The sequence below is a fragment of the Peromyscus eremicus genome, chromosome 9, assembly GCF_949786415.1.
Source record: "Peromyscus eremicus chromosome 9, PerEre_H2_v1, whole genome shotgun sequence".
Taxonomy (NCBI): Eukaryota; Metazoa; Chordata; class Mammalia; order Rodentia; family Cricetidae; genus Peromyscus; species Peromyscus eremicus.
This window is the reverse complement of record NC_081425.1, coordinates 84,106,513-84,128,402: the sequence shown is the minus strand read 5'-3', so window position 1 is coordinate 84,128,402 and position 21,890 is coordinate 84,106,513. Positions and strand designations below refer to the sequence as shown.

Here is a 21,890-nt window from a genome sequence, read left to right as displayed (position 1 = left end):
TTCCGTGCCACACATGGTACAGAGCTGACGTCTAACCTGTAAACGAGTCATACTGTCCCTCCGTGCTAAACTGGGGCCGGTGACGATGAGTATCTGAACAGTCTGTGTGTGCACAGCATGGCACATGGAGCAGGCACAGGAGCATAGGCCTGTATGTGTGTACAAATCCATTCTCCAGCCTCAGGGCAAAGTCTATGTGCTGAGTAGCAACCCTGTGGAGGGACTGGGACAGAGGGCCCATTACCGGCAAAATGGGCGAAGAAGATGGTCACTCCTTCGAGACCTGGTCCTCTACAGATTCTCGCAGCTCCTGTGACTATCTAATGGCGTCCTGTTTTCACGAAGCTCAGAATTTCCAAAACTCAAAGAACTTGTTCACTGCCCTTTTACTAGGCAGAGCTCAGCCTAGACACAAGGTCCCTGACTCCGGCCTCTCACCTCTGCCCAGTGTGATCCTGCCGGGCTTGGACTGATTACCCTTTACCTCTTTGTGCTTGCTATTTCCCATGGGGCCTCTGGAGACTGGCTCTGTGGTGCTGTCTTGTGGGGAATGAGGTCCACAGCTGCCTCTGACTTCAGAGAAATGTTCCCATGTGATATGTTTGGCGGGGTTCAGCCTGGGGCCTAGTCAGTGTCTGTGTCATTGGGAAGGGTGGGGTTTGGTCCGGAACCAGAGTCGAAGCCTACTCTGAAGAGTTGGGGGGTGTCAGCTAAACAGCCCAGCTCTCTTCCCCTTCCCTTGTCCAGAATGGCATCGACATCTACAGCCTGACGGTGGACTCCCGGGTGTCTTCCCGATTTGCCCACACTGTTGTTACCAGCCGGGTGGTCAACAGAGCCAGTGATGCTCAAGAAGCTACTTTCCAAATAGAGCTACCCAGGAAAGCCTTCATCACCAACTTCTCCATGTAGGTGTCTTCCTACCACGTCCGATCCCCAACCCAGCCCTGCAACTCCATCTCCTCTGGGCCTGAGATGTGTTGGCCCAGAAGCTGGTCACTCGGGATGCTGCTCTACCTGTGAGCCTCACAGGGAACAAGGGTGTTATCAAGCCCAGAGATATCTCTGTCCCTCCTGTCATCCAGCCTCCTCTCTAAGAACTGCTAGGTGGCAGACCACGAACCACAGCATCTTGGAGTCTTTGCCTTTGAGAAGTACAAGCCTAGGGCAACTCTAGGCCAGAGCTAGGAACAGGAAGTCACCAAAATCAGCTGGAAAAGTAGAAACCCTAACTCCTGGGGTCCTCTTTGTCACTGCAGAGGGCAGGTGGGTCTACTGTGTTTCCTCAGGAGATGCCAGGGTTCCTGTGGACTCCGAGCTGGCAGTAGTCCATACCCCCCCCCCCCGCCTTCCTTCACACCCCCGCCCTGATCTATTTTGCAATGTTTATTAAACTTGGGAAAAATCCATGCTTGGCCCTAGCCTCCTGGAGAGGCAGGCATTGAAGGCAGGCTGATTCCTGTAGGGGGAGCATTTAGGGGTAGAAGAGAGCAAGAGCATTGGCTAGGGTGGGTGTTTCTGGAAAAAATGGCAGGGGTGGGACTAGGTTCCCTGTGGTTGGCCCCTCCCTTTCTCCCCACCCACCTCTCCCCCAGAACAGTTTCTGTTCTCTGACCCTGGCGCCTAGGCCAGTGGGCCCTCAGATCTTTCCACTGCGTGAGACAGAGAAGAGCAGGGCAGGTTTCCCTGTTCCCTGCCCTGGCCAGGAACCCCAGCATAGCATCTGGAGAAACTATGAACTTCCTATCCAGCAGAAGGAGCCAGGCTTCCTGTTCATCCCTATTCTGACCCAGAGTTACACCCTGACCAGAGAAGAGAGAGAAAGATACCTGTTCTGTGTGTTCAGCTAGGTCCTCTCCTTTCCCCTTCTCTGTACACTTCCACCCTCTCACACCACTCCCAGGAGGAGCAGGTGTCCATTTACGTCCCTATTCACCCCACAAGGAACTCCTGGAACAGCTGTTTTCTGTGCAGAGAAATGGCCTGGCAGTTCCTTCTCAACCTCAATAGATGACGGCTAGAAGCTTGTCTCCACCGCTAGGTACCCCAAACCTGCTCCCAAAGATGCCAAGCTCCCAGCAACACCCATCCTAAGCAGGAGGGTTGAGGGAGAAGCTGCAGAGAATGGGATCACATCCTTCAGTCCTTCGTCTTCCTCCTGCTCAAGTCTGGCCACACAAGAGGTAGATTCAGGGCTGCGTAGAGAACAGTTTGTTACGGTGTTGTTTTGCTGTGACTGGCCGGAGTCTCAGAACAGTTCATAAGGGTCATGGAGGAGCTCGGAATGTGGGCTGAGTTTAGCCCAGTCCTGCCTCCCCTAAAACCTTCTGCCCTATCTCTGCAGTAACACCCATGTGTACTGACACGGTGTATGTCTCAGGATAGCTGAAAGCCTCTGCCAGTGTCATACATGAGGACTTCCACACAGGAGTCACATCAAGAAGCTCACCAAATTCTAGAAAGACCCTTCTAAAAGAAGTTCTCAACTGTTCTCTTCCCTACCTAGGGTCATCGATGGCGAGACCTACCCAGGGATTGTCCAAGACAAGGCTGCAGCCCAGGAGCAGTACAGTGCCGCAGTGGCCCGGGGAGAGAGCGCTGGCCTCGTCAAGTGAGCCTGTGGGGAGGGTGCATGTAGGCAGAGACGGCCCCTACCTTGACCTTTTAGCCTCGCTCCCCTCCAGCAGCCATCCCCTACCTGATCCAATGGGTTCTTGCTGTTCTTATCCCCCAGGACCACTGGGAGACAGACAGAGCAGTTCCAAGTGTCAGTCACCGTGGCTCCTAATGCCAAGATTATTTTCGAACTGGTATACCAGGAACTGCTCAGGCGGCAACTGGGAACATATGAGCTCCTCCTCAAAGTAAAGCCACAGCAGCTGGTCAGGCACCTTCAGGTACCTGGCTGGCACCACGCTCTCCAGGAAGCCCCCTAGATTTTCCTTCCAACTAAGGCAGCCTCTCCTTGCCACCTAGCTTCCTGGGAGCACAGCCCACCTCATGGATCCCCTGGTGACCCATATCTTGCTTCCAGATGGACATCCACATCTTCGAGCCTCAGGGTATCAGCTTCTTGGAGACAGAGAGCACCTTCATGACCCAGGAGCTGGCAGATGCCCTTACCACCTCACAGAACAAGACCAAGGTGGGTCTGCTATGACCACCAATTGAGGACACCCCGGGGTGTCTTTAGTACAGCTGACTATGGTCTAGATTCCCATAGTTCCCTGAAGGCCACTGTCAAGAAGATAGGAGGTAAGAACTAGAGATGGCCAGTGGACCTGTAGAAGAGCTTGGGGCTTATGGTAGACAAACTTGGAGAGTAAACTGATGCGAGGGTCCTCAACAGAGGTAACTGGATTACACTGATCGCAGATGCTTGCATGTCCCCAGAACTGGGATTCACACATGAACATGCCCTCACACACATACCAAATGGAAGCAGTCACCGTCCAGCTCAGAATGAGTCTCCTAGAATTTTCACCCACGGCTGCATATGGAATCTGATTTCCCAATGTGGACACAGAAGTGGGTGTTGGCCTCACTGGACCTTTCGACTTCAGCTTTGATTGCTCCTCCAGGCACATATCCGGTTCAAGCCAACACTCTCCCAGCAGCAAAACTCTCAACATGAGCAGGACACAATCCTGGATGGGAACTTCATTGTCCGCTATGATGTGGACCGGTCTGTCTCGGGGGGCTCCATTCAGGTGGGTGGACTCCAGGCAAGAGCAGTGAAACCTCAAAGTCCATTTCTAAGCATGAATGTTCCGGAAGAGGGAAATGATGGCCCTCCTTTGTACGTTGCCCTGGGAGTTGGCTCAGACAGAAAATGGCAGTTCAGGTGTGGTGATCCTGAATACTATTTTCTTTCTGGGGGCAGAAAAGGTTTGTCTCTACAAAGACCTGCTTTGTGGGGTTTCCTTCTTTGCCGTTGCTGCCCAGAGGCTCGTAGCTCAGGCTTGTAGGCAAGTCTAGCAGCGGTGGTCATCATTTGTGCTTCCTGTAACTCCTTATTTTCCCAGCATTCCCTCTGGATGGGTACCGGGTTCTCTGTGTCTCAAGCCACTTCAAATACTAAAACAGGGGACAGAGTTATGGAGAGAGTTCTAGGGCTCTACATGAATATGGAAGTCTTTCGTTAGCAAGGGGCTGAGCTTTGACAAATGGTGAGGATTTGGGGGAGCTAAGGAGCTGGGATAGAGAGGGGTCAGGAAAGGAGAACATGGGCTCCGGGGATTGGGGATGAGGAGGTCGGCCGGAAGCAGGGCAAGGTTGAAGTTCTGATCACCTGGGTGGGCTCTCACTCTGGTCACAGATTGAGAACGGCTACTTCGTGCACCACTTTGCCCCTGAGGACCTTCCTACAATGCCCAAAAATGTGGTCTTTGTCATTGATAAAAGCGGATCCATGTCAGGCAAGAAAATCCAGCAGGTAGGTCTCCTGAACCCTGAGCTCAGCAGAAGCCTGACCTGTTATGGCATCATGGGTGGAGGCTTCCTGGGGCCAAGTTTGGCCCCAGGCATACATTATGAGCCCACCCAAGATACCAAGATACTAGCCCAAGGATCACACGCCTTTAGGGAGCTCCCCAGAGACACCTGCCTTGTTTTCTCTTCCCCTGATTAGACTCGAGAAGCCCTAATCAAGATCTTGAATGACCTCAGCCCCAAAGACAAGTTCAACCTCATTGTATTCAATGAGGAAATAACCCAATGGATGCCATCCCTGTTGGAAGCCTCAGAAGAGAACTTGAAGGAGGCCACAATCTACGCTTCCAAGATCTACGCTCTGGGAGGTGAGTGTCCCTGCATCGTGGGAGGCTGGGGGCTTCCGTGGTCACTAGCTGGGATCGGTCCTGAGGATGTGCCCTTCAGGGACCAACATCAATGACGCGATGCTAATGGCTGTGAGGCTGCTGGACACCAGCAACCAGGCTGAGCTACTGCCCTCGGGGAGTGTCTCCCTCATCATCCTGCTCACGGACGGGGAACCCACCGCGGGTGAGGACACATGGAGCAAGGCTGGAACTGCTTCCGGGCTGGCTGTGAAACCCGGGGCAGGGAGAAGGGGGAATCCCTTTGGCTCTGAAGTTCCAGAAATATCCATTGAGCAAATTATTCTTTTCTCATCCTCTTCCCACATCCATGAGTCTAGGGGAGACGAATCCCGCAACTATCCAGAAGAACGTTCATGAAGCCGTCGACAACAAGTACAGTGTCTTCTGCTTGGGCTTCGGGTTTGATGTCCACTATCCTTTCCTGGAGAAGCTGGCACAGGACAACGGTGGCCTGGCCCGGCGCATCTATGAGGACTCAGACTCTGCACTGCAGCTCCAGGTACCGGTTTGACCTGAGGTGGGATACAGACAGTCAGGCAGTCCCCGTTTGCCTCGCCTTTGTGACATATCCCCCCTGCCGCCCTGTAGGACTTCTACCACGAAGTAGCCAACCCACTGCTATTGGCAGTGGCCTTTGAATACCCCAGTGACGCTGTGGAGGTGGTGACGCAGGACAACTTCCGACACCACTTTAAGGGCTCAGAGATGGTGGTGGCTGGGAAGCTCCAGGACCAGGGCCCTGATGTCCTCTCAGCCAAAATCACTGGGCAGATGGTGAGTGTGGCTGGATCATCCTGGAGCCAAGGGGCAGCTGGGGACGCCTGGGCAGCCTCCTCATTTGCAGCTAGAGGGACTGGGCTCAAGTCCCAGCCTTTCCAAGTTCCAGCAGATTGACCCTTAGTGAGTCCCCAAAGGACACTTTTCCTCAGGTTTTCCTAAAGGACACCAGCCCCAGATGCATGGGTAGAAATCCAATAAAATGATGTAGTGATGCTCCTGAGAGAACCTAGCACATACAGGAACTGATCACTCAGTCTGCCCTGCGGCCACCCGACTTTCCTGTGGGCATATGATGATGGCAGGTGTTCTTTCCCAATGCCCCATTCCCTCCGTCCTCATACTAGGCCTTGGAGGGTGTGGATAGACAGAGAGGACTACTTCCCTTTCACAGGTGAGCAGGCCAAGGTCCAGGCAGGACAGACAATGTATGCTGGTCCCCTCCTCTCCTTGGCCACCTCATAGAGCCCCAGCCTTGCTCAGCCTTCTCTGCCTCTGGGTGCAGGAGGCTCAGCCTGTCATGTCACACATGAAAACAGAGTCTTTAGGTTGAGGCATGCAGAAGGAAATAAGGCCGACCCTCCTTACCCTTCTGGGACAGACAACTTGTACAACACAGATCCAGGAATTCGGCACAGGGTCTGCTGAGATCGAGTGATGATAGGAGGAAGCAGAACCCAGAAGGAAGGAAGGGCTATTAGGCCCATAGGCCAGCCCGGCACCTTGTCTGCAGAGAGCCGCAGTGGGTGTGGGGGCCCAGGGCCACGTCTCAGACACAGCCAAGTGGTAGGACTGTTCCTGAAGACTGTGTGGCCCAACAACCCGTAAACACAAACGTGACTCAGACTTCAAACATAAGGGACACGGTTGCTTATACTTTTCTAGTATTGGGAATTGAATCTAGGGCCCTAAGCAAATATTCTAACAAGGATCTATATCCCCAGTCCTCTTTTTACTTTTTATTTTGAGACAAGACCTTGGTGAGTCTCCTGAGATAGCCTTGAACTTACTCTGTAGCCCAGACAGGCCTTGAATGTTTAATCCTCCCATATCAGCCTCCCGAGTAGCTAGAATTACAGGCTTGTGTCACCACACTCAGTCCTTGGGTCAACCCAGGAAAACAAAATTCATTTAAGGGAAAACATCAAGTAAACAGCTATTTTGTAGAATATTATTTTCAGGTGTGTTACTTTTGTTGATGTTGCTTTTCTTTAACTCTGTGAAGCTGTGTTACTTTGCCTGTCTAAAACACCTGATGGTCTAATGCAGAGCTGAATGGCCAATAGTGAGGCAGGAGAAAGGACAGGCAGGGCTGGCAGGCAGAGAGACTAAGTAGAAGGAGAGATCTGGGAAAAGGGAGAAACAATGAGAGAGGAAGAAGGACTTCAGGGGCCGGCCATAGAGTAAGAGTGAAAGTAAGATTACAGAAGTAAGAGGAAGATAAGAGCCCAGAGGCAAAAGGTAGACGGGATAATTTAAGTTAAGGAAAGGTGGCTAGAAACAAGCCAAGTTAAGGCCGGGCATTTATAAGTAATGATAAGCCTCCATGTGTGATTTATTTGGGAGCTGGGCAGCGGGCCCCCCAAAAGAGAAAAAACAAACAACAACAAGCAGCTTTACTACGTAGATAGAGAAAACCTCATGCCTGTGGCCTTCATTGCCAAAGCTTTGGCAAGCCAGGCCCTGGGTGAGAGCCAGGGAGAGGCTGGTGCCAGCAGGTTGGGCAGAAGATTGTACAGGGTCTCTTAGCTGCTCTTCTGATGAAAGAGGCTTGGGGCATCTTTGCTGTCCCCCCCGATTCCCTAGGCCGCCAGCTGGGCCAAACTAAGACCATGACCACCTTTCCCCTGGGAAGAAAGCAGCCATAGAGAGGCCCGTGTTTCCTGCCATGGCCCCACAGGGGCTAGCCCCAGCAGAGGGGTGACGTGGAGCAGACAGCTTGTTGTGGATCTGAAGTTCTAGTCTATCTCTACTGCTAACTACGGGGGAAGGCCCTTCCTTCTCTTTCTTTTCCTTTTCTCCATGTGTGTGGGAGGGGAATCCTTTCTGCTCCACATTGTGTTTGAGACGCCCTCCTTCTACACTGGCCTGGAAGTTGTCCCCCTTTGTATAAAAGGTCAGATGACCCAAGCTCCTAGCTACACAGCTGTCTTGCTATCCTGCCACCCCCCGTGGCCCCCCCCCCGACAGTTGCTAACATTTCTCCCCACCTCCCTCTTACCCTGGAGGACCCGTAGGAGACCCTCATACTCCTGAACTCCTTTCCTACCCCCCACAATACTCAAAAGGAACGAAGTCCTCATAGTTACTCTGTGCCCTGCCCTGCCCGAGTCCCAGTCAGGGTTCTAGTGAAGAGCTCCAAAGGCTGGTCCGCCGTAGGCATCAGGCCCTCACTCTCTCACCCGGGCCGGTACCTCTTTCCAGCATATGCAGAACATCACTTTCCAAACGGAGGCCAGCGTAGCCCAGAAGGAGGAGGAGTTCCAGAGCCCCAAATACATCTTTCACAACTTCATGGAGAGACTCTGGGCATTACTGACCATAAACCAACAGCTGGAGCAGATGTGAGTGACCCCTGACCCTTGCAGGCCACTGCGGCGGGTTTCACATGGTATCAATAAACCTTTTGGTGGTGGGGCAGGCGCAGCTGGTGCAGGTTATCTCCCAGGTGTGGAATGAGGCATTCTGGCCGAACATTCTCCCAAGGGGACTCCCAAGAAGCGACCAGTGAGGGGGAGACTGCCGAGATACCCAGAGACCTCCTGAGCTCTTATGTCTTCAACCCACAGGGTTTCAGCATCAGGTGACGAGTTAAAGGCCCTTGAGTCCCAAGCTCTGAATCTGTCACTCACATACAATTTTGTCACTCCTCTTACACATATGGTGGTCACCAAACCTGAAGGCCAAGAGCAATTTCAAGTTGCTGAGAAGCCTGTGGAAGCCGGTGAGTGTGGGCCTGGGTCTCGGCCTCATCATCGGCAAAGATTCACTGCCTTCTAACCAAGCCCTGCCATCCATCCACAGACTCCCAGAGACCCAGGGAGACCCACCTCAGTTCACTAAGGAGGAAACTGAGGACAGGTCTTGCAGCCCCCTAGATTCGCTCCATGCACCGTAGTCTGGGACTCGGGAAGCAAGTTAAACATAAGCACTTCGAATTGGCAAAACCACTCCATAATACCTCCCTTTCCTTTTCTTTTTCTTTGTACAGATAACGGACGAAGGAATGTCTTCTTAGGAGGTAAGGGCCTATCACAGCTCAAAGGCAGGCCTGTGTACGGTCCACCAGCATGCTGGAGGCCGCCTTCTGTCCTGCAGCCAGGAGCTGGTGTTACCTGACCAGACTCACAGGTCTACATAGTCACTTGCTCACTCAAATACTGGCTACCCTTCAGGCCTGGACCTGGACTGTACACAGTCCTCATCCAGATGGAGCCCCAGAGGGTTGGCTCCAGGGAGTAAACACAGGTCTCACTGTCTTTCAGGTAGAAACCATTTTCTCAAGCCTCAAAGCAGAAGACCTGCACGGCTCAGACCAACAGGTAACAATGGAAGAAGGGATGAGAAGCAGAAGTTTGTAGAACTCTGGCAGGATATAGGCTGGGCTCTGCACTAGGCTGTGGAAGGACAGTGCCTGGCCTAGTTCGTTTGGCTGGGAACAGGCCTGTGACTAAAGATCAGGTGTGTTTAATTAGAAGTTGGCCATCTAGAACCTTACTTGACCCAGAGAAGGGGATTTAGTAATCGGAGTAATCTAAAGGGCACAGCCCAGGGGAGGATTGATCTTCCAGGGGGGCCATCCCACCAGTGGTTGTCTCCTGCCTGGGGGAGGTTCTCCAGCAGAGAAACAGGGGAACCAGGACATTGCCTGTGAGAACTCCGCTCACGGAGTGTTTTTAAACTAGCCACTAGGTTGCACGCAGATCCCAGCCTGCGTGGTGCTGGCACTACGTCCAGACAACACATTTCTCCTGGATTTCATGGACTTCCTGGACCCCCTGGTGAACCTCATCTCTCCTCGGCTAGCTTTGATAGCTTTTATTTCAGACGGCATCCTTTCGTGGGAAGCACACCAGACATGCCATCCTTATGTGAGCCCCCTTCCTTTCTGACCCACAATTGCCTTCTTTTTCTTCATAACTCAATGACTCTGACCCATAGAGGGAGAAAAGGCAAGCGCAGGCTAGGCAAGCACATCTGCAAGCACATCTGCAGAGAGAGCAGGTGGCCTAGGCCTAGCTAGGACCCCGTCCTAAAGCAGAACCAGGATCCAGGGGCTGGAGGTGAGCCATCATCTCCGGTGACGACCCCCACTTTCCATCCCTCAACCAGCCTCCCCTTTGCCCTGTGCTCAGCGTTGTGTGTCAGGAGCATGCTGCCCTGACTCTTGCTCTGCCCCTAGATCGCCAGCCCACAAGCCCTGACAGGGTACCCGCTGCTGTGAACCCTGGGCCCCGAGAGGACTCGTGACGAGGCTCTTTGGACCACCATGGCCAATTCTTTCCTTCTTGAGATACCTCTTCCCTCCCCCAGAGCAGTGTTTTATCCATTCTTTGTTCTCACTGAAGATCCACTCCCCATGATGGGAAAGGAAGCCTTCCCCCATTTCCAAAGTCAACTCTGGTCCCTGGCACTGCTTCCCGCTCCCAGTGTGAACTCAGACTCAGTCAGGACCTATCTCCTTGAAATCTCCCCTGCCTGCCCCTCGAGGCCTGAGCTTGATGGGCAGTAAGGACAGGGGCAGGGGCCCTGCAGGTGCAGCGGGCTGTGTGACCTGACTACCTCTCCCTTTCTGTCCGTGACTGTTCCTGTGCTCACTCACCTCAGCATCCAAAGTTCCTGTGGTCTCAAGTCAAGCTGTGTTACGAAGCATGGAGAAAGGTAAAGGTACTGGGCCTAGGGATGTAATGGACCGCTTGCCTGGAGTGCACAGGTCCCTGAATTTGCTTCCCAGCACCAGAAACAAGCAAAAACTTAAAGATGCCCAAGCCAGAGCTCCCGCAGTAGCTCCGGGAGATACTGGAAAAGGGGAGCCCTGGAAGTAAGGGAGAGCCCTAGGACTCTATAACCTGTTATGTGATATTCTACATGTGAAAGTGGAAAGAGAAAGCACCAGCCACAGTCCCCTGCTCCTCCATCCACAATGCCCTCTTCCTCAGAAAGGGACTGCCCGAACCCAGACTTTTTCTTTCTTCTTTTAGAAAGCACCACACCAGATAAAGCTCCACAGCCAGGTAATTAGCCCTCCCAGCATCCCACCCCACCTTTGTCCCGCTAGATTCTTCCTGACCCAGGAACTGTGTCCTGGCTGTTTCAGCCCACTTGCAGGCTCCTGCTATGATCTTGCCACTTCCTGGATCCAGTGAGGGCCAGCTCTGTGTGGATATCACACGTTCCCGGGAGCCCATGAAGCTGTTCATAGACCCTGATCAAGGTAAGAGATGCATCGCAGGTATCCACATAGAAACCCAGACCCTACTCATATGACTTATCACAGCAACACACCCATTGTGGGCAAATGTCCTGTGTACCAAAAAGGCATTCCCTCCCGCAGCCGCCTACAAGCTTTCACCGGGAACTCCCCAGCTTCCAGAGCTGAGAGGAGGCTAGAGATGCCTAGAGTCAGGGATCTGTACAGGGTCACCCAAGATTGTCAGATGGGCCGAGAAAAGGGTAAGGGTGTCCCAGGTAGAGGACACAGAGCTGAGGAACACAGGGGCCCTTTGTTTCCATGGAGTAATATGGAGGAGGGGAGTGGTTGAGGAAACATATGCTAGCCAGACTCCCACTCACTAATTCGGGAATGGCCTCACTGGTCAAGCTGAAGTGTCCAGGCAGACGCAGGTGGGTACAGCAGTCAGCAGTGTTTATGCTGAGCTACAAAGTACTCTGGGACAGACACAACTCCTTCATTCCTCTGAAAACAATGTGATCTCCTGCTTCATCCGTCAGGCTCACATGCCTGCCTTGTCCCTGAGGCAGGGACTTCCCACCTCACTCTCAGCCAAGCAGTGAGCTTGGGACCCAGCGACACTGCAGGGGACCAATGAATGCTTAGATACTTGAAACAAGACCCACGCACACCCTCATGATCAAAAGTCTAACTAGGTGGCCATCCACATGATTTGAGGTCCAAATCCACAGGAAACCAAAACTTGAGTGTAGAAATCATAAGAACTAGACCCGAACCAGGCATGATGGCACACAGCTTTAATCCCAGCACTTGGGAAACAGAGGCAGGCTGATCTCTGTGAATTTGAGGCCAGCCTGGTCTACATACTGTGTTTCTAGGCCAGCCTAGGCTACTAGGTGAGATATTGTCTCAAAAAAGAAAAAGGAAAAAAAAAAAAAAAGAGAGAACTAGACCTGAATTGCTGAGGGAGAGCGACCCTTCCGAGGACCCAGTTCCAGGAAGGACATAGTCAGAGAGACCTCCTGCTCAGGCCAGTGCCCAGAATTGACTTTGAACTCTCTGGTCTGGTCTTCTTAGGGCTTTTGGTGGCAGGTGTGTATGAGAATGGCAGTTTCTCATGGATCAGTGTGCGCATCCAAGAACCTCCCCTTTTTGTGGAGGCTACCCCTAACTCCTTGGTAGTGACTCGGGACCGAAAAAACACCGCGTACAAGTGGAAGCAGACACTGTACTCTGCATTACCTGGGTAAGTCCCAGGGTGGGGTCCTAGGTGTGTGTGGCCTCTCAGGCTGTACTGATTGTGATGTTAGTGATGAGAGGTGGCCAGAAGCCACCGATGTGAAGGGCTTGGTTATAAGTCCCCTGTAGTGGGCTGCGCTCCTGGCAGGACAGGGGTAAATTTTGTCCTGCAGCTCTGGAAGCATTGTCCTGGGATCTGGACCTCGTCCCTCACCTAGGTCACTAGCCCATGTACAGGTGGTGTGGTTTGGAGCTAGCTTTGGAGCTGATCCTGTGTGCATAAGCCACATAACCCTTCAGGTCTTAGTTTCCTTAGTAAACACTAGACCCTTCCAGATTCTGAGTCAGAGGCCTAGGGACCTCAAAAGGAAGGACAGGGGGAACATCTGTCATCAGATGGTCTAGTGTCTCCCACGTGTGCTGACTGGTGAGCTCAAGGTGACCTTTATGAGAAGCCTGAGGCCCAGCATCAGGGCTTTGGAATGCTCCTCTCTCTGCAGGGTGTGAGAATTCTCGTGCTGTAACCTCACCTGGGAGGAACAGTGGAAGGAGGGTTGTTTTGGCTCAGAGTTTTCGATCTTTGGTCACTGGGGTCTGTTGTTTCTGGTGAGGCAGATCATCACGGTGGAGAGTGTGAGCATGGCTCACCTCATGGCAGCCCAGAGGCAGAGAAGCAGTGCAGCACATGCCTGCCTAGCAAACTTCGTTTTTTTCTGCTTTTTGTGCCATCCGGGCCCCCACCCTAATGCCTGCTGCCCCCTGTGTCCAGGGTGGCTGTCCCTGCTGAGTTGCTATCTGACAGGCCGATGGACTCTGGAAATGCCGTTATAGACACACTCCAAAATATTCTTTTCTATCTAAGTATTTCACAGTCCAATCAAATTGACAATTAAAACCACCCATCAGCCTGTCTCAAGCTTTGCCCTGGAGAGGGCAGCTTCACTGGTATCACTTGTTGGGAAACCAGTAGGAAATGGAGGCAAGCGGTGCCTCTGGGAAGCAGGACTGTCCTTGACTGTCCCAGCTTTCTAGCTCCGTCAGTCACAGGAAGCTGAAACCCTTTTGCAGTATGTCCTCTGAGTTCCCGGCCTGTTCCATAGCCTGTCTTTCTCAAGCAAAGGTCTTGTCCATTTCCATCTGGCTAAGCCTTTAGTTGGGCCTTGTTCACATTTGACGAATAAGTATAGACAGAGAAAATCCAGTGTGCCCATTTGAAGTCCTCCCAGTGTGCCCATCTGAAGAAGTCCTCCCAGTGTGCCCATCTGAAGAAGTCCTCCCAGTGTGCCCATCAAGGACAGAGTTTCCTTTCGAGGCAGGGATAATGGGCACCTTTAGTCTCAATATTAAAGAGGAGCCGAAGGTTCTTCCTCCACTTGATGAGAGACAGAATGAGAGAAGACTCCCCTACAGATGTTAAAGTGCATTGTTTAGCATTAGTCATCTAAGACCGTGGCTCCAGCTGTCAAAACATAGGGCTGAGGGCAGGCATGTGAGACTCTTCTGCTCCTGTGAGCGGAAACCGCAGGGGAACATCTTAAGGGAGGAAGGGTTTACTCTGTCCACATCAGAGGTTTCAGTCCGTCGTGGCAGGAAGGCGTGGCAGAGCACCGTAGCTCACAGCCTGACAGCCCAGGACAGAGGATGCCTGCCTGCAAGAAAGAACTTTCTCCCTTTTATTCCATCCAAATCCCAGCTTTTGAGATAGTGTGGCCCATGTTCAGGATGGGCCTCCCACCTCCATTTAACCTCCAGAAGTATCCCCATAGATGCATCAGAGATGGATTTTGCTAATATTCCAGGTGCTCCTCATTCCAATCAAACTGACAATGATTATTATCCACCACCCCCAATAAAAGCATATAAAATTCATTCATGAGAAACCTAATTTAAAACCAGAGGAAAGGAATTATAATTCTCTTTTATACACAATGTAGGGAAATTGGACATGGTTCAGCTCACTTTGGTGCTCTTCTGCCAATGAGGACACAGCCATGCCCCGACCCCTGTAGTCACTTTTGCGCCACCTACTGAGACTCCACACAGGTGTCTCTGCCTTCCTGCTCAGGGTTTGGGGTCTCTCTGCAGCTTGAAAATAACCATGGACAAGACGGGGCTCCTGCAGCTCAGTGGCCCAGACAGAGTAAACATTGCCCTCTTGCCTGTGGATAACCCTCATGATGGACTGATACTCCTTGTGAATGACACTCAACACTTCTCCAACAGCACTGATGGAGAACTCGGTACTCCGCCTGCCCTTAGAAACCGCCTGTGACAAGCACAGGCTGCCTCTCACTCTGCCCATCCCCGGCACTGTCTCTACCCCTCACTGACCTACCCTCTTATCTCAGGTCAGTTTTACCAGACTATCATCTGGGGTCCACCAGGTGGACCAGATAACACGGTACGGACACTCAGAGTTCAGGGAACAGAGTACTCTGCTACTAGGTAAGTATACAACCAGCCGGCTGAGCCTGGCTCTGGGGGGTGGGGATTAGGAGGGTGCGAGCTGGGATCTACAGAACCTCACCCTTGTCCCCTTGCTTGGGAACTAAAAACAGATGAAAGGATCATTCAGCTCAGACTCACAGAAAACACACAGGCTATGGGCTGTGGGCAGTAGCTCCTTGTTCCTCCCCCAACTTCCAAAGTCCTGGGCCCAGAAGACCTCACATGCTAAGTCCCTTGAATAATCCTTTGGGCAACTGGGCCTTCCTGACCTATGCCAGAGGGAATTCTGAGGGATCTGAGACTCCTTACACTCCATGTTCCTGTCTACAACTGTTTCCTGTCTCTTCCGTCCTACCTGAGATTTGTTGACCATCTATTTATCTTCCCCCCCAGACAGCTCAAGTTGAAATACCCAGAAACAGAGATTTCCTGTTGGACCGTGAAGATCTAGCTGCTAGGAGCAGTGTTCTCTGGCACACTGTATTTGTGTGCAGATAGGTGACACTGTATGCCTGCAGGGCCACCAGTGAGGCCAAATCTTAATGGAGAAGAGAATCCTCGTTTATTACAAATAAATCAGGGTGATGTGAACCCAGGGAGTTGGTGTTGTGATTCCATGTGGCCAGTCCCAGGAGCCTTATGGTCCCAACCTGAATATTCTGCCTCATAGAACATTAGAATCTTCCACAACTGGCCCTCAACGGCCTGGGGCCAAGGAAACCCATAGAAAGTTTTCAGCCCTATCTTTGTCAAAGGAATATAAAACCAGCCATTCAAAATGTCAGTGCAGCACCAAATGAGGGTCCCAGAACTGAAGAGTGTTCTCCAGAGAGAGCAGAGTTCTGGCTACTTTGTGATTGCCTGGACCATGAAAACCAGCTTTGACTGAAAAGGAGTCAACCAGGTTGCAGAGCTGTGTGATTATTATTATTTTTTTTAGAAGATTCGAATTAATGCCTTTTCATCCCAGAGAGGGCACCAATGACAGATCAAAGGAAGAATCCCACCCTAGTCTGCTGCTGGACGACCAGCTTTTAGCTGCTCACAGAAACTGGACAGGAGGTGTGATGTTGGAGCTGCGTGCACACACAGGAGACTTTTTTCTGAGGGTCAAAGCTTAATTCTTCATTTTATTTTTGTCTCCTCTGGATGTCCTTTTTTTTGTCTTACATTTTTCCCTTAATCCCGTTTATTACACCTAAGACAAAGATTTCTATGCAAGGAAAGATTACCTCATAACCACAAGTTAAATATTTCCCCAAAACAAATTAAAATCTTTACATAAGAAGAAATCACAGTATGATCACAAGTTACATGTTTTTCCTTAGAAGTCAAGTAGTTAAACATTTTTCTTTGTATTAATTTCCCACCATAACATCTTCACCCCAAACAGTGAGTATTTTATTACTGGTTAACAAAGTTTTAAGCAAGCTAACCCAGTTCCTTTTGTACGGCAGGCGGCTGTTTGCGGTTTCTGTGTAGCAGATTTATATTCTTTTTTAAATTTCTATTCTTAATTCTACTCCAGAGAAACTTTAAATGAGTGGTCAGTTAACCATTGTTTTTCTTTACACACAATAGGATCATTTAATTTCCTTTTACAACTTTGTTTTTTCAAGGTGCATATCAAGGCCTGTGACTAATTCTGTAAGTTACATGACCAAGGAACTCAGGCCTGACCTTGGGTGTAGGGACATAATTGTTTTCTTTGATCATCCGCCTGTTTTTCCACAGGCAGAATTCATGGGTCTGTAATGCATGGAACTTCCTTGTTCTTGTTTTCCATCCTCTGCAAATCTCACATCTAGCAAAGGGGAAGGTGACTTTTAGCCCATGATTGCCCTTTTTGTATCTCTTAGTGAAGCAATTGGCAGAATAACCTAAGTCATGTCCCTAATCATCTTTACTAACCATCCTAACCACCGTATCTTTTAGGCTAACTCAGAAAGTCCAGTTAAATCATAGATCTAACTAATCATCATTGCTCTCATAAAAATCCTCTTCATTATGATCTGCAAGTAAACTGCCCAGTGAGGAGTGGGATTTTCCTGAGAAACATCACACTACGTTAGATGCAGTGGGAGCCCTTCACAGAGTAACCACGCCATGCCAAACACAGCAGGGACACAGCAGCAGCCAGCAGGAAGAAGCACAGCAGGAGCAGGGGGCCTTCTGGAGACAATCGCCATCCATGCCCCCAGGTTTTGCTTCTCCAGGATTTAGCTTTGCTGTTCGGTGAATTGAACTCCATAAGCTCCGTTGCTGACCACAGCTCCTCTGCCATGGCCACTAGTCCAGCTGGTAAACCAATGTGTTTATTGAATACCTACAAGAGCAGGGATGAGGGGTTACATACAGGAGCAGAAGTGACTCTTCTTCACAGTGACATCACCGTGAAGCCCACCCATCAGGGATGGTCACTCTGTGTTGCATCCTCCCCACCCTCCAATAAATAAAAAGTCATAAGGGGCTGGAGAGCTGGCTCCACAGTGAAGAGCATTGGCTGCTCTTCCAGAGGACCTGGATTGGATTTCTGTCACTCACATGGTGACTCGGAACTGTCTGTAACTCCATTTCCTGTAAACCTGATGACCTCTTCCGGACTCTATGCAAGTGCTACACAGACATACATGCAGGCAAAGCACCCATACACACAAAATAAAACAAATTAAATTTTAAAAATAAATAAAAAATAAAATAATGAACTCTTTTAAAAAGTAAGAGAAAGAGCTAGGTGTGGTGGCGCTCACCTTTAACTCCAGTACTCAGAGGCAGAGGCAGGCAGATCTCTAACAGTTCAGGGCCAGACCAGTCTGCATGTGAGTTCCAAGCTAGCAAGGACTACATAGAAAGAAAAAAAAAAAAAAAAAAAAAGCCGGGCGGTGGTGGTGCACGCCTTTAATCCCAGTACTTGGGAGGCAGAGCCAAGGGGATCTCTGTGAGTTCAAGGCAAACCTGGGCTACAGATCGAGCTCCAGGACAGGCTCCAAAACTACACAGAGAAACCCTGTCTTGAAAAACAAAACAAAACAAAACAAAACAAAACAAAACAGAAAAAAAAAAAAAAAAGAGGAGAGGGAGAGGTAAAGAGAAATTTGCACCCTAGAGTGCCTTGCAGTTCGCAGGCTGTTCACCAGAGTCCCATGCCCAGACAATTGAAGCTTGGAGAAGAAGCTCATGACCCTGTTGTTTTCTGAGCTTCCTAATCTTTTCCTCCTCCCTTCTCCTTTCCCCCCTCCTCCCCTCTCTCTTATCCCTTCTCTCTCCTGCCTTACCCCCCTCTTCCCTCCTCCCTTACACCTCCCCCCTTCTCCCTCCTCCCTCCCCCCTCCAGGGAAGAATGTTTCCCTTCTGAGGAAATACCTACACACACACACACACACACACACACACACACACACACACACACACACACGCAGCTAGTCCAGCTCCCAGACTTTCTCGCTTTGGAGGCCCTCCCCAGTGGGGTTTGCCTTAGTTTGGTCTTTACACCTAGGTTCAGGTACAGACCTATCTACCCAATGCCTGGTTAAAAACCAAAAAACAACAATAACAACAACAAAACTACCACTGGAAGAAGGCAGTGGTGAGGCCTAGGCCCAAGAGGCAAGCAAGGGCTGCTTCCAGAAACCTCTCATCTGAGGGTGATGGGGCTCTCTCAAGTCTTGTGCTGTTGAGGGCCTCCTCTCCTGAGCATGCACCCTGGAGACTTTACCCAAAATATTTTAAGTTTGTATTATAATGCAGGGCATGGCTGTGCACATCTTTAATCCCAGCACTCGGCAAGCAGAGGCAGACAGATCTCTGTGAGTTCAAGCCCAGTTTGTTCTATATAGCAAGTTCCAGGCCAGCCAGGGCTACAAAGAGAAACCCCGTCTCAAAAACAAACACAAACAAACAACAAAACAGCCTTCGTATGGAGAGTTTCATATCTGTGGACTCAACCAGCCATGGGTTGACACTTTTCCAGAGAAGCTGCTCCTGTGCTGAGCAGACATGGATCTCTCCTTGGTACCGTTCCTCGGACAGCACAGCACAATAACTTCGCACAACACTGTATTCGGTGCTAGAAGGAGCTCTGCAGAGGATTTAAAGAGCACAAGAGGATGCGAACAGCTCTACGCGAACACTACACTGTTTTACATACAGGACTTAAACATCTGTGGATTTTTTTGTATCCTCGAGGGTCTTGAAACCAATTCTCTGTAGAAACCAAGGGACAACTGGACTCTACCTACTTCTAGGAAAAAAAGGGGGGGGGCACGATCTGTGACTTACAGATAGATATTGTAAGGAGAATAAAACCATGAGTATTAGTATTAGAGCAAGAGAAGGGACAGTATGATCAGACACCAAAGTAGAGGGAGCTGCAGAAGCAGCTGACCCCAAAGCTTGGCTCTAAACATGGTAGCCGGGATGAAACACAAAGCAAGCTAGCCCACTTGCTTGCTGGGGAAAGCCAACCAGGTTTTTCCATCAGAAAAATATTCTGTGCCAGCTCTTGAGCTATGGAAGGTGTTGGCTGACGAGTCATTCAGTAAGAGTGAGCGATCAGGCCAGTGGGTGAATTTCTGGCAGGCTTGCCCAATGTGTAAGAACACTCACCTTGCACTGTTTCTCCTCCAAAGCAGCCCAGGGCAGGGGGCTTGGGTTGGGCAGGCTTAACTGGCTCTAGCCCCACAGCAAGTCCACCTTTCTAGGACACAACCTCCTGGGCCTGGCCCAAGAGCTGGTCAGTGCCAGTACCTGCAGGAGTTGTACCACCCTCTACTCTCCTACCCACTGGGGGGTTGCTCCAGGCCTTAGGCCAAGGGCCGTGATCACACTGGGCGCTGTCTTAGTTCTGTCCCCCGTTGCTGTGACAAAATACTCTGACAAAAGCAACTTCAGGAATAAAGGTGTCTATGATGATTTGACTCATAAAATCCTTCACTGTGGGGAGATTGAGGTAGCAGGTGCTTGACTTGGCTAGTCAGACTGAAATGGCTAAGGTGATGTCATCTTTTCCTGGCTTTATTTTGTGTCTGGCTAGATACTCTTAGCTTTCCACCCCCAACCCCAACCCCCCCCCCCCCCCCATACATCCAACAGCCACATCTGCCTTGGCAACACTTTGGGGACTGTCTGTGACCCTGACCATGGTCCAGATGTATCAACCAGAATAACTGATATTTGAACAAGCTAACACATTAAAATAACTAAGAGGAAGTGTAAATCAGAAGTAATTGTCATGTGATGTCTGAAAAATACTGCTAAGCTCTGCAAAAGGGGAGATGTTGCTTTGACTGCCCCCCCCCACACTGATATAATTGTGGTTATTTGTCTTTAAAAAAACACCATACCCTGAGTTTCAGTACCGAGAGACGCTGAGGCGTGAGCCCGCTCTTGGACTTAGGCTGATTAAATGACTTACATACTTTTAGTTGGCTTAATTAGCGTGATTGTCTGCCCGCATGGGTCTTTTCAACATCACTTCCACACTCTATAGAGCAGAGAACAATAAATGAATGCATTCACACCAGTGCCTGACTGGCTCCTGCTCTCCTTTTCAGTCCAGAGCCCAGCCCAAGATATGCTGTTGCCTACATCATACATCCAGGGTGAGTCTTCCTGCTTTGATTAAACCAATTAAGAAAACCCCTCACCGGCTGACCAATCCCTAAACAAGTCCCCACGGAGACGTCCTTCACAAGTGATTCTGATTGTGTCGCGAGGGGACAAAGCTGAGTGTGACAGAAAGGCTTCCTAGAGGTGGTTTTGAAGGATAAAGGGAAGGTGACTTCCTCTGAGGAAGCAGGGCCAGGATGCCCATGTGGAGGGAGCAGCAGGAGCCTAGCCTAGAGATGGCACATTGCACTGAATTCTGGGAAAGAGAAAGAAAGGTCCTGCAGACCGGGAGAGAAAGGACCAGGTCAACCCAGGCAGCACACCCTTCCCCTGGAGCAAGGCCTCTGTGCTCTCAGCAAGAGCAGGGGAGCCAGAGTGCTGTGGGAGGAGCGAGAGCACACAGCTTGCCTGGTTGCTGCCTGCATGGAGGCGCCTCGTGCTTGTATCTCAAGGGAGGGGCAGGATTTGGGCTGGGTTATTTCTCCAGCCTTCTTCCTACATTCACCCTGGATCAAGGGAAGGCCTTCAGTTTGAGGGCCATGTCTCCTGTGCCCTCTCTCCAGAGTGGTAATGATGAAGTGTCACCTCCCCCCGCACCTCCCCTATCCCCCCATCCCCCGCCAGTGTGAGCACTGCAACATCATCCTCTGACCCCAGCAGCAGAGAGTGTCTGTGGGTCCTCTGTAGTGAGAGGTATGACAATTCTTGTGACCCATAACCACATGCCACCATCTACACACACACACACACACACACACACACACACACACACACACTCGCGCGCGCGCACGAATTCTACATTCAAAATGTTCCCTGTTTAATTCCTAACTCTAGCCTTATTGTGCCCTCTGATTGGCCATCTAGAGGTCACCCACTGCTTCCTTCTCCAGGATCCTCTGCCCAGCATCCCTTGGGCCCTCAGTCAGAGACAGCTGAGGAGACAAAGGACCCAGGCAGGATGATCACGTGACAGTTAGAAGCAACCTGTGTATCTGGAAAATAAATGATGAAGAGAAACACCTGATGTATGTATGCACAGAAAGTAGAGAGGATAGAAGAACGCCTTTTGTCCCCAGAGCCACGAAGGGGGACGTCCTAGTGTAGGGATTCAGGTAGAGGAAGCATCTGCTGTGTGCTATGCAAAGCTCCATAGGAGTCCAAGCACTCCGGCTGGAGATGCCTTCGAGTCCCTCTCTAGGAACCTCTCTCTTCCTCCCTAACCCACCCCAGGTTCATCAGAAGAGAGAAAGTGGCCACCACGAGGTGACTGGAGGGTCCCAGCAAGGCCTGGCCCTACTGAAGGCAAACTTTGGCAGCTGTGAAAATGCCAACTGTGCCTGAGACCCTGGCCTAGAGCACCATGCCTGTCTGCCAAATCCAAGGCTGGCTGGCTGGCTGGAGGTGAGTGAATGGATGGATGAGTGGGTGGGTAGTTGAGTAGATAGGTGATGCTATGTTTTACATCTGGAATGTCACCAAAAACCTATGTGCTTACATCGTGGTCACCAGCCTGTAGCCTAATAGAATGTGATGGAACCTTGAGACGGTTGGGCATAGTGGGAGAA

The 21,890-nt window shown here is 50.8% G+C and overlaps 1 protein-coding gene across 1 annotated transcript; it reads left to right on the top strand.

The window, feature by feature from the left end:
• Nucleotides 1-251: 251 nt before the first annotated feature.
• On the top strand, nt 252-15,313 carry Itih4 (inter-alpha-trypsin inhibitor heavy chain 4). Its single transcript, XM_059273129.1, has 23 exons — nt 252-449; nt 748-908; nt 2,507-2,611; nt 2,735-2,897; nt 3,035-3,145; nt 3,582-3,710; nt 4,319-4,435; nt 4,631-4,799; nt 4,879-5,004; nt 5,159-5,340; nt 5,430-5,615; nt 8,043-8,182; nt 8,408-8,562; nt 8,830-8,859; nt 9,104-9,160; nt 9,524-9,709; nt 10,446-10,499; nt 10,820-10,852; nt 10,936-11,052; nt 12,109-12,277; nt 14,356-14,510; nt 14,619-14,715; nt 15,112-15,313. Exons 1-23 carry the CDS (start codon nt 252-254, stop codon nt 15,167-15,169), a joined length of 2,898 nt encoding a protein of 965 aa, XP_059129112.1. The 3' UTR covers nt 15,170-15,313.
• Nucleotides 15,314-21,890: the final 6,577 nt, after the last annotated feature.